This window comes from Candoia aspera, chromosome 3, assembly GCF_035149785.1.
Source record: "Candoia aspera isolate rCanAsp1 chromosome 3, rCanAsp1.hap2, whole genome shotgun sequence".
Taxonomy (NCBI): Eukaryota; Metazoa; Chordata; class Lepidosauria; order Squamata; family Boidae; genus Candoia; species Candoia aspera.
In genome coordinates, this window is record NC_086155.1 from 62,821,918 (window position 1) to 62,836,389 (window position 14,472).

Below are 14,472 nucleotides of genomic sequence, written 5' to 3' on the forward strand. Positions count from 1 at the left end.
CTCCTTAATAAAATGATAAAATGCAGGCTAGATGATAGTCATTAAACAGACTCACAATTGGCTGAATGCTTGTTAATGGATGTGTGCCACAGGGCTCTGTACTGCATCCTGGGCTGTTCAACATTTTACCGGTTACTTGGATGAAGGAATTGAGGGAAAATTTATACGTTTGCAGGGGACATAAAGCTGGAGGGATGGCTAATTTGTTAGAGAAAAAAGAGATATTAAAAAAAATATCAAAACAGGTTTGAACAATGGGCTGAAATGAAATGTAAACGTATGCATCTGAATAGGAAAAATCTAAGGCACAAATCTAAGGTGGGGAAAACCTGGCTTGTGAGTAGTACATGTGAAACGGGTCTGGGCGTCCTTGTCAACCACAAGTTAAACATGAGCCAGCAGTATGGTGCAGCTGCTAAAAAGGCAATAGCTATTTTGGTATGTATTAACAGGAATACAGACTTCAGATCATGGGAAGTAACTGTTCCAATTTACTCTGCCCTGATTGAACCCTACTTGGAATATTGCATCCAGTTCTGGGCACCACAGTTCAAAAAGAACAAGCTGAATTCAGAGGAGGGCTACCAAAAATGGTAAGGGGACTGGAAATCAAGCCCTGTGATGAATGGTTAAAGGATCTGAACGTGATTAGCCTACCACAGAGATGATCAAGGGAAGATATGTTAGCACTCTGCTATCTGAATAACAGAAGCACTGTCATGCAGAAAGAGTGTGCTTATTGTCAACTGTACCAGAAGGTAGAATCAGAATCAGTGGGCTAAAACTACAAAGAAGTTGGTTCAGGTTAGATGTCAGGAGAAATTTCCTGACTGCATGAGCTGTCAGATGGGGAACACTATTGCCACAGGAAGTGGTGAGTTCTTCACTGGAGAACTTCAAACAAAGGCTGGATAACCATCTGTCAGAGATGCTCTACTAGATCTACAGCACTGAGCAGAAGCTAGACTAGATGAAATTGAAGGCAGTACATACATAAAATTAAAGATTTTAGTCTTTTAGTCCTTTTACCTGCACAGGGGTCTTATTTCAATCTTTTATAAATTGCTGAATTTTGTTATCCTTTTCTATTTTCTCTTCTGAGGCAACTGCTTTCTATCATTGTATTTTGACATTTACCTTTACTATATAACAAATGCAATAGTATTTACTGAACCCAAGCAATTATACTAGAAAAAACAAACAGCAGCTCAGTAGACCTGTTTTCATTATGTAAAGAGTAACTCCCCCTCCAAAGTAACTAGTCTCTAAAGCTTCAGTATAAAATAGGTATTTACAATGGATATTCCATATCAGTGAACACACTTACAGAACAACGAAGGAAGAGTAAAGTTAACAACTCTTGGATCTGTACTGCAGATTTAAAAAGAGAATGATTCACTATGTGGACAGATGAATGACTGGATATCAAACAAAAGCTGAATGAAAGGACATCATGTAAGCAAACTGTGTTGTACAGCAATAGACTATAGGTAATATGTATACTTGAACATAGGGAATGTTAGTGCACAGCTTTGTGAATGATGCTTTTGTATGGTATGTAAATATATCTTTTTTTCCTTTTCATTATAGCTATTTGCGTTGAGGAGGGGCCCAGTAACAGGTAAAAATGAAGACTTATTCTACAGCTTTCTATAAAAAAAACTCTGAAAGGACATTCTATCCCAAAGGCTGGTTAAACAGCATAATTTATGCTACAGCAAAATTATACTATACAAGAGTAAAATTATGCTACACCTATATTGACCTCAGGTGAGACTGGCCCCAGCCTTGTTGGTCTCCCAGAAGAGCCTGAAGACATGTCTTTGCCATCTGGCCTGGGGATCCGGTGATCTTGGTTGAGAGCCCACTAAATGGCTGTATGTCTAGGAAAATGAAAGATACTCTTCCGCAGATTGTGTTTAATTGTTTTAAACAGTTTTTTAAAAATGTTTTAATGATATCTGTGGTTACTTTTTGGTTGTTCTTGTACTGTTTTTTTGGATTTTTCACTTATAAGCTACCCAGAGTCATGGCAGTGAGATGGGTGGCCATATAAATGTAATAATATAAATTAACAAACCAATAAATATTGGCAAACCTCTTTGGAAGAGATCACCTACAATATGATTGTGGGGGTATAGATAAACAATTAGCTTGGATACTCATTTCTCCTTTGTCGGCATTCCCAGGGGATGGTGGGTGAGAATGATGAAACTTGTATGGTGATGGAAACCAAAAGACTCATGAACTTGTGTGCAACATCATGATACAAGTATAAAATGGTGTCACAATGTGCATTTTATCACTTGACAGTTTATACTGGACACCTCCAGTTTCCTTCATGGTAGAAAACATTCTAATAGGAAACACTTGCTTTTCAACAAAAAACATCAGAGCTACAGCTAGTATGAAAACAATTTCCCTTGCTTTACACATTATACAATTGTAATGCTACAATCTTCAGCAAAGGATCGTTACCTTGTCGTGGTGCTGGAGCTTGAGCACCTCAATGATGCCATGAGCTAAACCGTGAAGGGCCACCCAAGACGGGAAGGTCATGACAGAGAGGTCAGACTAAATGCGATCCCTGGGGAAGGTAATGGCAACCCACCTCAGTATTCTTGCCGTGAAAACTAAATGGATCAGTACAACCAGAGATATGTCGGTATACCATCGGAAGATGAGACCCCCAGGTCGGAAGATGGTCAAAATGCTACTGGGGAGGAACAGAGGATGAGCTCAACTAGCCCCAGACGTGATGACGCAGCTAGCTCAAAGCCGAAAGGACGGCTAGCGGCCGACGGTGCTGGTGGTGAACGGCGAATCCGATGTTCTAAGGATCAACACACCATCGGAACCTGGAATGTAAGATCTATGAGCCAGGGCAAATTGGATGTGGTTATTGGTGAGATGTCAAGATTAAAGATAGACATTTTGGGCGTCAGTGAACTGAAATGGACTGGAATGGGCCACTTCACATCAAATGACCACCAGATCTACTACTGCGGACAAGAGGACCACAGAAGAAATGGAGTAGCCTTCATAATTAATAGTAAAGTGGCTAAAGCAGTGCTCGGATACAACCCAAAAAACGACAGAATGATCTCAATTCGAATTCAGGGCAAGCCATCTAACATCACAGTGATCCAAATATACGCCCCAACCACAAATGCTGAAGAAGCTGAAGTAGAGCAGTTCTATGAGGATCTGCAGCACCTACTGGACAACACGCCTAAAAGAGATGTTATTTTCATCACAGGAGACTGGAATGCTAAGGTGGGCAGTCAAATGACACCTCGAATTACAGGTAAGTATGGCCTGGGAGAACAAAACGAAGCAGGACGCAGGCTGATAGAATTTTGCCAAGACAATTCACTCTGCATAACAAACACTCTCTTCCAACAACCTAAGAGACGGCTTTATACATGGACTTCACCAGATGGACAACACCGAAATCAGATTGATTACATCCTTTGCAGCCAAAGGTGGCGGACATCTGTACAGTCGGTAAAAACAAGGCCTGGAGCTGACTGTAGTTCAGATCACGAACTTCTTCTTGCACAATTTAGGATCAGACTAAAGAGATTAGGGAAGACCCACAGATCAGCTAGATATGAGCTCACTAATATTCCTAAGGAATATGCAGTGGAGGTGAAGAATAGATTTAAGGGACTGGACTTAGTAGATAGGGTCCCGGAAGAACTCTGGACAGAAGTTGGCAGCATTGTTCAGGAGGCGGCAACAAAATACATCCCAAAGAAAGAGAAAACCAAGAAGGCAAAATGGCTGTCTGCTGAGACACTAGAAGTAGCCCAAGAAAGAAGGAAAGCAAAAGGCAACAGTGATAGGGGGAGATATGCCCAATTAAATGCAAAATTCCAGAGGTTAGCCAGAAGAGATAAGGAATTATTTTTAAACAAGCAATGCGCAGAAGTGGAAGAAGACAATAGAATAGGAAGGACAAGAGACCTCTTCCAGAAAATTAGAAACATTGGAGGTAAATTCCAGGCAAAAATGGGTATGATCAAAAACAAAGATGGCAAGGACCTAACAGAAGAAGAAGAGATCAAGAAAAGGTGGCAAGAATATACGGAAGACCTGTATAGGAAGGATAACAATATCGGGGATAGCTTTGACAGTGTGGTCGGTGAGCTAGAGCCAGACATCCTGAAGAGTGAGGTTGAATGGGCCTTAAGAAGCATTGCTAATAACAAGGCAACAGGAGACGACGGCATCCCAGCTGAACTGTTCAAAATCTTGCAAGATGATGCTGTCAAGGTAATGCATGCTATATGCCAGCAAATTTGGAAAACACAAGAATGGCCATCAGACTGGAAAAAATCAACTTATATCCCCATACCAAAAAAGGGAAACACTAAAGAATGTTCAAACTATCGAACAGTGGCACTCATTTCACATGCCAGTAAGGTAATGCTCAAGATCCTGCAAGGTAGACTTCAGCAGTTCATGGAGCGAGAATTGCCAGATGTACAAGCTGGGTTTAGAAAAGGCAGAGGAACTAGGGACCAAATTGCCAATATCCGCTGGATAATGGAAAAAGCCAGGGAGTTTCAGAAAAACATCTATTTCTGTTTTATTGACTATTCTAAAGCCTTTGACTGTGTGGACCATAACAAATTGTGGCAAGTCCTTAGTGGTATGGGGATACCAAGTCATCTTGTATGCCTCCTGAAGAATCTGTATAACGACCAAGTAGCAACAGTAAGAACAGACCACGGAACAACAGACTGGTTTAAGATTGGGAAAGGAGTACGGCAGGGCTGTATACTCTCACCCTATCTATTCAACTTGTATGCAGAACACATCATGCGACAAGCTGGCCTTGAGGAATCCAAGGCTGGAGTTAAAATCTCTGGAAGAAACATTAACAATCTCAGATATGCAGATGATACCACTTTGATGGCTGAAAGTGAAGAGGAACTGAGGAGCCTTATGATGAAGGTGAAAGAAGAAAGTGCAAAAGCTGGTTTGCAGCTAAACCTCAAAAAAACCAAGATTATGGCAACCAGCTTGATTGATAACTGGCAAATAGAGGGAGAAAATGTAGAAGCAGTGAAAGACTTTGTATTCCTAGGCGCAAAGATTACTGCAGATGCTGACTGCAGTCAGGAAATCAGAAGACGCTTAATCCTTGGAAGAAGAGCAATGACAAATCTCGATAAAATAGTTAAGAGCAGAGACATCACACTGACAACAAAGGCCCGCATAGTTAAAGCAATGGTGTTCCCTGTAGTAACATATGGCTGCGAGAGCTGGACCATAAGGAAGGCTGAGCGAAGGAAGATCGATGCTTTTGAACTGTGGTGTTGGAGGAAAATTCTGAGAGTGCCTTGGACTGCAAGAAGATCCAACCAGTCCATCCTCCAGGAAATCAAGCCAGACTGCTCACTTGAGGGAATGATATTAAAGGCAAAACTGAAATACTTCGGCCACATAATGAGAAGACAGGACACCCTGGAGAAGATGCTGATGCTAGGGAGAGTGGAAGGCAAAAGGAAGAGGGGCCGACCAAGGGCAAGATGGATGGATGATATTCTAGAGGTGACGGACTCGTCCCTGGGGGAGCTGGGGGTGTTGACAACCGACAGGAAGCTCTGGCGTGGGCTGGTCCATGAAGTCACGAAGAGTCGGAAGCGACTAAACGAATAAACAACAAATGCTACAATTGAATAAAAAGTTAAAATCACTTACTTCACGCTCTTCCTCCTGTTCTTTTCTAATCTGCTCCAAGCGAAACTGCTCTGCAATTTCTCTTTCCTGTGCTTCCCTCTGCAGAACAAATGATAAATTAGCAAGTTAGTTCAAATACAATTTATCATTTACACAGCATTCCTCACAGACACAATACTGATGATTCAGAAAAATATATTTCCTATATCTATTTCTCTCACCTAGAAAACAATCCTTCTTTTAAACTCTAAAACTGTTCAGACTTGGTCTCCTAAACAACTGTTGAACATCTTTCAGAAAGGGAAAGTCTTCATAGTTCTGCATAGCTTTAAGATCCTACTCCCAATATAGTTATTGAATTGGAATCATGCGACTTGTCTTACTTTTACCCCAAGTGATAATCAAAGTATTTTTATAATTAAACCGTAATAATATTACATATGACTCGATAATTACTTTTACCTTATTTCTTCTAATTCCACAGAATTTTATATCAGAGTTCTTTTCCTGTTTGATTATGGCAGGACTGAACATTATTAGGCAGAGTGAGATAATCAACACAAGGAGACAATTTTGGATATCATGGTAAGGCAATAAAGAATTATTTGATTTATTACAATGGTATTTTTCTAATGTCAAAGTGAAACTTGCTTACTTTTCATAAGGTTACTTATCAAAGTAGGAATTTTCTGAGACTTTGGGGGATATGTAAGCTTACGATGATAGACTAAAAGGAGAAGTTTGCAATTTTGTGTTTACTAGAATAACTTGGTTTTCTAGAAAAGCTATAATAATTAGTTGAGAAAAGTAGTGCCAAAAGCAATTGCAGCCAAGCAACTTTTCTCATTGAAAAAGGCCCTGTCCAGTAGGAATGACACGTCATGATAATTCTCCAACAGAAAAGCTGCATTTTTCAGAATGTCAGTGGGCTAGAGACCTTCTTCTCCCCCCCATCACAAGTACAGGAGGTCACTGGTGGCTCACTGAAAAGGGTTGGGAGAGGTACCAGACCCTGGGATACTAGTAACATCATGGGTAACAAAAGATGATCTGGATTTATAATTAACCAAACTATTTGTTTAAGATTGCACACTTTGAAATATTCTGGCCAGAGCATGATACATACTTTTGCTCTGTCAGCTTCCAGGGAGATTCGATAAGCTTCATCCTGTTCTCTCTTCACATTTTCTCGGGCCTCACGTTCATCCTAGGATAGGAAAAAGACAGGAAGGTAAAAAACTAGTTTGGTACTTCCAAATCAATATTCACCCCAGTACAAATATCTGGTTTGGAGCCCATCTGTCCTTTGCTTACGGTATACTAAAATTTGAGGAACACAGGTTGAAAGAAAGGAACTGGATAGTTAGTTAGGTGTAAGAAATTACTTTACGAGAAATTTGATCCAGGTTTTAAAAGAACACACTAGATTATTTCACATTAAGAAATTTCCCTGTCTTGATTCTGACACAACAATAATGGGCTACAGCCTTTTAGTTTGGTGTGACTAGTACATATTTCTGATGTAAACAAAATTGGTTATCATCAAATCTTAGAGTTGGGATATGGAAGTTCCCAACTTGCTCCTACTAAGTGAACCATATGCCATGTTGGAATCAACTAGAATATCCCTGACAGATGGCTGCCAGCCTTCGCTTAAATACCTCAAATAGAGAGAATCAATCATCCCATACAGAAGAATGGCCAAAAATGCTGCTGCCTCCCAACCTCCTTTGGCTGCTGATAGTTTGTGCCATTTTCTGCCACTTCTGCTGTTCCCTCTTTCTTGGTAAATGCATTGCTGTGCTGCAAGAATACCATAGCATACCCTGGCTCCAGCATCTTCTTTTAACGCTAAAGCAAGGAGCAGCTTTCTGGAATGCATGCTGACCCCAGTACATGCTCTGAGAAAAGCATCAGAGGGGAGAGAGGACAGCTGGTCCAAAGAGCCATACACCCACTCCAGTAACTCAGTTTAAAAATACCATTATTTGAGGCACTGCAGACAAATGTAATGATACTTGGAATGTCAGTGTACCCTGTTACTTTGCCCTCTGCAAAAAAGAGAGTGGCTGCCCAGATAAATACCTGTGCATTAAGTCTGAGCCCTAAGATAAGTTGCCAAGTGTGATTATACAAAATTAGACACAAGCACATTGCACACACACACACACAAAGAAGGCCTTTACTATAGTCACCAGCCTAAGTTTACTTAGGGGAGGGCAATCAGAATAGGAACTCAGCCACCATAAAACAGAACTTCCAATTCAGTCAACCAAGATCTGCTTCATTATTGGCTTGCAGGAATGAGACAAAAGGTTTTTTCTCCCCTGAAAACATTTGGATTTCATGCATTATTTAACAATTATTATTGCTGTTAATGACTGCACATGATTCAACTTTGTGCTGAATTTTTGTTGCTATGCTTATTGATTTTTTAAAATTGATTTTATTTTTAACATTTACTCTCCCTGGAAGTATTTTATTACTTGCCTTCTAAGTTCCACTGAGAATCAGTGATATGAAATTGGCAAACTTGGGAAAATTAAAATACATCCTCTGCTCAGCTTTAAAACAAAAATATCTTGCTTTCATTATGCACCCAGAACTTTGGACTCAATGAGAAAAAAAAGTTAAATACTTCAACTAGGTGAGGAGTGGAAACTTCGGCGGGGGGGATACTGAGGGTGATCAAAGATAATGTGGCCCTAAATTTATCCCAACTGGATTTTCTAATAAAGGTAGGTAACTTTCTCTTTCAGACAAACAATTCAACATTTCAGGAGTTCCTCTAGGTTTAATTCTTCCTTTTTTGGCATTATTCTTTAGAAGAACAGACCATAAAAGGGACGTCAGGAATGTAAAGATATATTATGCATGACTGCCTTGCTATGGCACAAAGATGTGAAATGACACTGCTGAACTTCCATTTTAAGTTAACAGTTTCTTACTCAGATGTACCTTCTCATCAAGTTCATGGTTAGACAATGGAACATTGTTTACCCAAGGCAGAGATTTAACTATCTAAAATATTTGCATATTTTTTTAATGGTATGTTTTAATTAAGGTTAGCGTTGCACTGCACAGCAAGCAATTTGCAATGCAAGACTTCATCAGTATACAACAAGATTACAGACAAAATGGTGATACTCTTTTGTACATGCAAAAATAAATATTTGCATACTGCAAGCCCAAGCTTTCCTTCCAAAGTCCCTTAGTCCCTTGGAGCTTTAGTAAAGGACATGTCTCTTCCACTGAGCCTTTACAGTAACAGAGTAAAGCCACCTCTACGAAAGTTATGCAGCAGCCCTTCGCCTTTTCCATTTTATCATCTTCAGGTTGCCACATGGATGGTATTCATTCATTACAACAACTTTCATCACTTTTTCTGTGTAACTGATCCATTTTTAAAAATATATTCTTAGTGGAGCTTACAAACATTGGGTAAGCAGAGCATAGCAACAGTCTCTTTTTACAAAATAAACGGGCAAGTTATGAAGCATTAAAGCTAGAATATGGATTCTTCAAAAACTGACTTTTTATTTTGGTTACCTTCTGAGTTCAAGGAGGCTATTCATGCATCCCATAGGCATCTGAGATGTGGGTGATCTGCACATGAGAGAAGTCCTTTGTTGTGGTCACACCTAGGCTTTGGAACTCCCAGTTGAGGAGAAACCATTTGGCTACCTCACGCATTTCATCATCAACTGAAGACATTTTTATAATAGCTAGCTTCTGGTCTTCCAGATTTTATAATGTGATTTCAGGTTACACTATCTCTTGATTGGGGAGCAGATTTGCCTTCTTGTTCTTTGTTTTAGTTATTCTTTAGGGGTTGGAAATACTGACCACAGCGCTATTAACTTTAATTTTTGTGTAAATGGGGAGTTGCAATGCAGTAGTATCTGATTTCAAAAGAAAACTTCTCAAAACTGAGAAGATTACTAAGAAGAAAGATAAATGGGAAAAAGGATCAAATCAACATTTGAGGATTATTAAAATCCATAACAATAAAAGTCTACCAGAGAATGTATATATCCTGTTCAGACTATGAGATGGCCAGGCAGAATTACTAATAAAATTCTTTATTGAAATAACTATTTACAACAGCAAAAGTCCTTGTAATAGATTAGGCAATGCAAATCAATTAAGTCCACCCAGGTTGTAAAGGACACTCAGGCAATACTGCAGGTTCAGACTGTGGCAAGACAGCGAGGCAGAACTCTGATTGAAGCTGCAAGACTTGAAGGAGCTACAGTGCATGGCAAAGGGGAGGCTTGACATGCAGATCTGTGAACGGGCACACAGGTTGAACCCAGCTGGAACACAGAGGCTAGACAAGGCTGGGCTGGAGCATCTAGGGAAGGCTTGGATCTGGAGGCAAGGCTGGACTGGGCTGGAACGTCTTTGCAAGGCTCGGCTCTGGAGGCAAGGCTGGACTGGGCTGGAGCATCTAGGCAAGGCTTGGATCTGGAGACAAGGCTGGGCTGGACTAGATCGTTGAGGCAAGGCTCAGATCTGGAGACAAAGCTGGACTGGACTGGAGCATCTAGATGAGGCTTGGGACTGGAGGCAAGACTGAATCATGCTGGAGCAACAAGGCAAGGCTTGGAACTGGAGGCGAAGCTGTGCTCGGCAGGAATGGTAAGGAGAGACTCAACTGGAGAGGCTGGTGTAGGAAGCAGGTCCACAATGGCAGAAGGCGCTGGCTCTGGTTCCATGCTGGCTACAGGCAAGGCTTCCGACTGGTGCAAGGACTCTTCCGCAGGTGCTATGAGCTTGAAGGATCAGTTGTCTCAAGCAGCTTGCTCTTGGCGCACCTGCCTTTTTAAGCGATCCTTTCCGCACCTTTTCTCACCTGCAGCCAATCAGGCTGCCTTTTGATTTGCACGCTTCTGTGCTTGTCTTTCTTGAGCTGATTGGAGGATTCACTTCTCCCTCCGAAGTTTGACCAATCAGCGTCTCTGGTTTCTCCCGCTCTGCTGAGTCACTTCTGGGTTTTATTTCTCCAAGTCCTTCCTGATAAGTTTTGTTTTCCCCTTCTGACTCCAGATAAGTTTTGTTTTCAGAGTCAGAAGCAGGCTCAAACCTCACAGTATACTCCAAGTCAGAAAAGATGCTATGAAGTCTCCTCCAGCATAACAAGTACTCTCATGAAAACTACTGAAGGGGGAAAAATAATTTTTTTTGCATGAAAGAAGCAAATTTGCATGTAAAACAGATTTTAGAAGAATCTTATTTTTCTTTTGGATAGACTGGATGGGAAAAAGCTTTCTTTCATATTAGTAGAATGTGAGATCATCCAGTGAAATGAAATAGTGGGAGACTTAGCAATGTGAACTGCTAGCGTACATGAGGTGGATAGAGCTATTATAGGCATGTTTTGTTTGTGGGATTCCTATAATCTTGATTGATTACTGCCAAGTCTCAGTGAACACACAGATATATTTTCTCCAAGACTATCCACCCTCAACCTGGTTCTTAAGGTCTTTAAACACTGAACCCATTGCCACTATAACCGAGTCCATCCACCTCACTGCTACTCGTCCTCTTCTTTCCTTTCCTTCCACCTTTCCCAGCATTATAAACTTCTCAAGAGAACTAGGTCTTTGCATAACGTGTCCAAAATTATGATAATATGAGTCTGGTCACTTCTGCCTCAAGTGAGAACTGTGGTTTATTTGTTCCATGATCCATTTGTTTGTTCATGGCTATCAATGGTATTCTCAGAAGTCTTCACTACACTTCCTATCCTTCTTCAAAATCCAACTTTCACTTCCATAGAGTGTCACAGGAAAAACCATTGCTTGCACAATTCTGATCTCAGGAGGCACAGACACATGCTGGCATCTGAATATCTTTTCCAAAGCCTTCACTGTTACTCTACAAGATTCTATTGCAGCGTATTTCTTCACTGCTAGTTCCTTTATTGTTGATAGTCAATCCTAAAAAGCTTTCTATAATCGGGCCATTGTGGAAACCGAACTAGATAGGGTTTTGGTCTCATCTAGCACAGCTCTTATGTTTCTAAATGCAAGTAAGAAAAAAGCAGTCTGGAAAAAATACTGCCATCTAACTAATCTTCTGTTTTCGTTTATACTATGAAATCATGGAAAACTGCACTTGCTCTACAAGCCATCCTTTGTAACAGAGACCAAATTAACATTTAATTGGCAGCTTCAGTGTGAAGTATTTTTAAAAATAAATTAAATTGACAGCAAGATATGTTTGACAAAGCTTAATGGGCAAGCTACAATTATTTTCATTTTTTTAATGCAAAAGAAATCCTCATATTTTAAACACTTTCATTAAGGGCAGGCTCATAATATCTTTCCCTCTTTTGTGAGACCATTCTTTCCCCTCTGAACATGTGTGTAGAAATATCAGCTACTTTGGGGTTTGAAGTCTCACATCGAACAGATTTACTTTTTAAAAAGAAGAGGCTGAAATTTTAAAAAGGGGAGGGGAGCATCAGTGTTTCTTCCACTCATGGCTGGAGTAACTTCTACAGCTCCACGGAATACACTTCTTCATTTAAACAGATTGCCCCTGGAACAATTCTATGGCCTGAAAGAGCATCACTCCTATGAGGCATTCTTGCCCAGGTTAAAAGGAAATTCTATCAAGCCACTGAAGGCAGCCTAAGCACTATTTGAAATTGCAGCAGAACTACTTTTTGTGAAGAAGTATCCATCCTCGGCCACCTCATCTCTAAAAGAAGCCCATCTCATACCCAACATTTCTGAGTACATATTCTTCTGAAAATTAATCCTTTAAAAGAACTAGTATGGATATTTTGGCAGAGCATTAATATATGTATACAAAAAGAAGAACATTGAAACAATATACTACCCAGTTACCCCATTTGTCATTATGAATCCTACTCAACATGTAGTCTGCTATCGAATGGCAATGTGGAAGAGCATTTTTCTGTTCTCAGATTGTAGCATTTCTCCCTGAGGAGACTCAGCAAGTTGCCTTGTTACTGGCATTTAAGAATTGTATTGCACTAAAAAAATAGAGATGCAAACCCTTTTAGTTCATATTTCTCATTTCTGAATAATGGCACCTATCTACCTTTTAGCAGACACTTTAGGTTAATGGGTCTTTTGGACTAATTCAACATATTTTTCCTCAAAACGTCTCAAACCATTGAACAGAGAAGTCTCCCAAGTATCTGCACAAAGAATTTTAATCATTTGAGATATCATCCACTCATCCATCCATCTTCCTGGCACAATCACATAAATAAAATATAAAACATAAAGACAGAATAAAATCCCAATCCCAGTTCATTGCATCAGACCCAAAAAGCCCTACAGAAAAACTGTCTTCAGCTTTTTCTAGAAGGCATACAATATTGGAGACAGACAAGTCTCCAATGGGACATCATTCAAGAGAGCCAAGCCCCATTACCAAGAATCAAGGCTTCAAGGCTTTGGCCCCTGACTTTCCAAAAATGTGGGACAACCAGCTACTTCTCCTGGCATGATCAAAGTGGTCAGATTGACTCTAGTGGGGAGGTATGGTTCTGCTGGTAACAGGTGCCAATTCATAAAGGGCTTTATAGGTTAAAACCAGCACTTTAATATAAACCATTAAAACCATGCTTTTTCATGTATTAGGAAGACATTCTCTCTTTAGAGCAGTTATTTAGCTGTTATTTGGATATTCTGAAAGAACAATGGCATAATCCAGAGAACAAGTTGAGATGAACCCAACAGCATCCACTCATTTGAATTCTATAGAGAAATGCTATTCTTGGTTTACCTTTCAGTCTGAGAAAGATTGTTCTAGTGGAAAGCAAAAAAACAAGCTGAGTTTCAAAAATAAGGTATTACTATCACATGTATATAACTGCCTTTCTGTAGGTTCAATTTTAAAACAAACTGGGTATATGCCTAGTCTTTAATGATCTTCTAAACCAATTAAATACTGCAGCTATGAAAGCAATTATACTGTCCATAGGCTGGCAGGTTACACATTCCAGAAAGAACGGGACCACAAGTAGGGGAACACTATTAAATGTTGTTGGATAGCAACCTCCATCATTCATCACCACTGTCATATTAACTAGGACTGATGCGTGTTGTAGTTCAGCAATACTTGGAGAGCTATACATTGCCTATTTCTGTCATAAAGCAAAGAAAGCAAATTTTAAAACCATTCTATATCTTTTGTGTTTCAAAAGGATAAGAATGTTTCTTACTGAGCCACACCTGAAGTTAAATGTTGTGCCTGAAGTTAATAATGAGTATATTTAAAAAGACACCCAGTTTGTCTAAACAAAATGTCATCATAGAAAATATTAATCTGATCCTCTAACATAATACTCTTGTACACTTTATAAGTATATAAAATGTCTAAGCTTAGAAAGGATACAGTAAAAGCTGCATGAATAAGCCCATAACTTCTGGTTTTTATATTTGATTAATCCAGAATTTAATCATAATGTTTAAAGAAGCTTTTCAGAATTATGTTTTTTTTTTAATTGTCATAGCCTATTTTGTTCCAGAATGGTTGCCTTCTCTCCACTGGTTAACATGAAGTATTTTTTGTGAGGTATGTCAAGTATCATTTGCAAAATCCCTTTCAGCCCTTGTATTTTTTGATTCTATGATTAATTTTGAATTTTGTACTAGTATTTGTTAATGTTATAATAACATTAAAGTAATAACATATTAAAGTAATAACCAGAATACTGCAGGATGCTCTTATACTCTATATATACTTATACAGATTACTGCAGTATACTCTGAATAGGAAAGAGTTATATGATTTTTT

At 39.5% G+C, this 14,472-nt stretch overlaps 1 protein-coding gene across 3 annotated transcripts in view; it reads right to left on the bottom strand.

Moving 5' to 3' along the window:
* The window catches only part of FAF1 (Fas associated factor 1), a 203,682-nt gene that overhangs the window by 19,565 nt on the left and 169,645 nt on the right, over window positions 1-14,472 (bottom strand). For all 3 annotated transcript variants that reach the window (XM_063297915.1, XM_063297914.1, XM_063297913.1), the window contains exons 16-17: window positions 6,818-6,898; window positions 5,713-5,790 (exon numbers count right to left, since the gene is read on the bottom strand). In XM_063297915.1, the coding sequence (XP_063153985.1) occupies window positions 5,713-5,790; window positions 6,818-6,898 (159 nt within the window). The remainder of the gene's footprint in view (window positions 1-5,712; window positions 5,791-6,817; window positions 6,899-14,472) is intronic.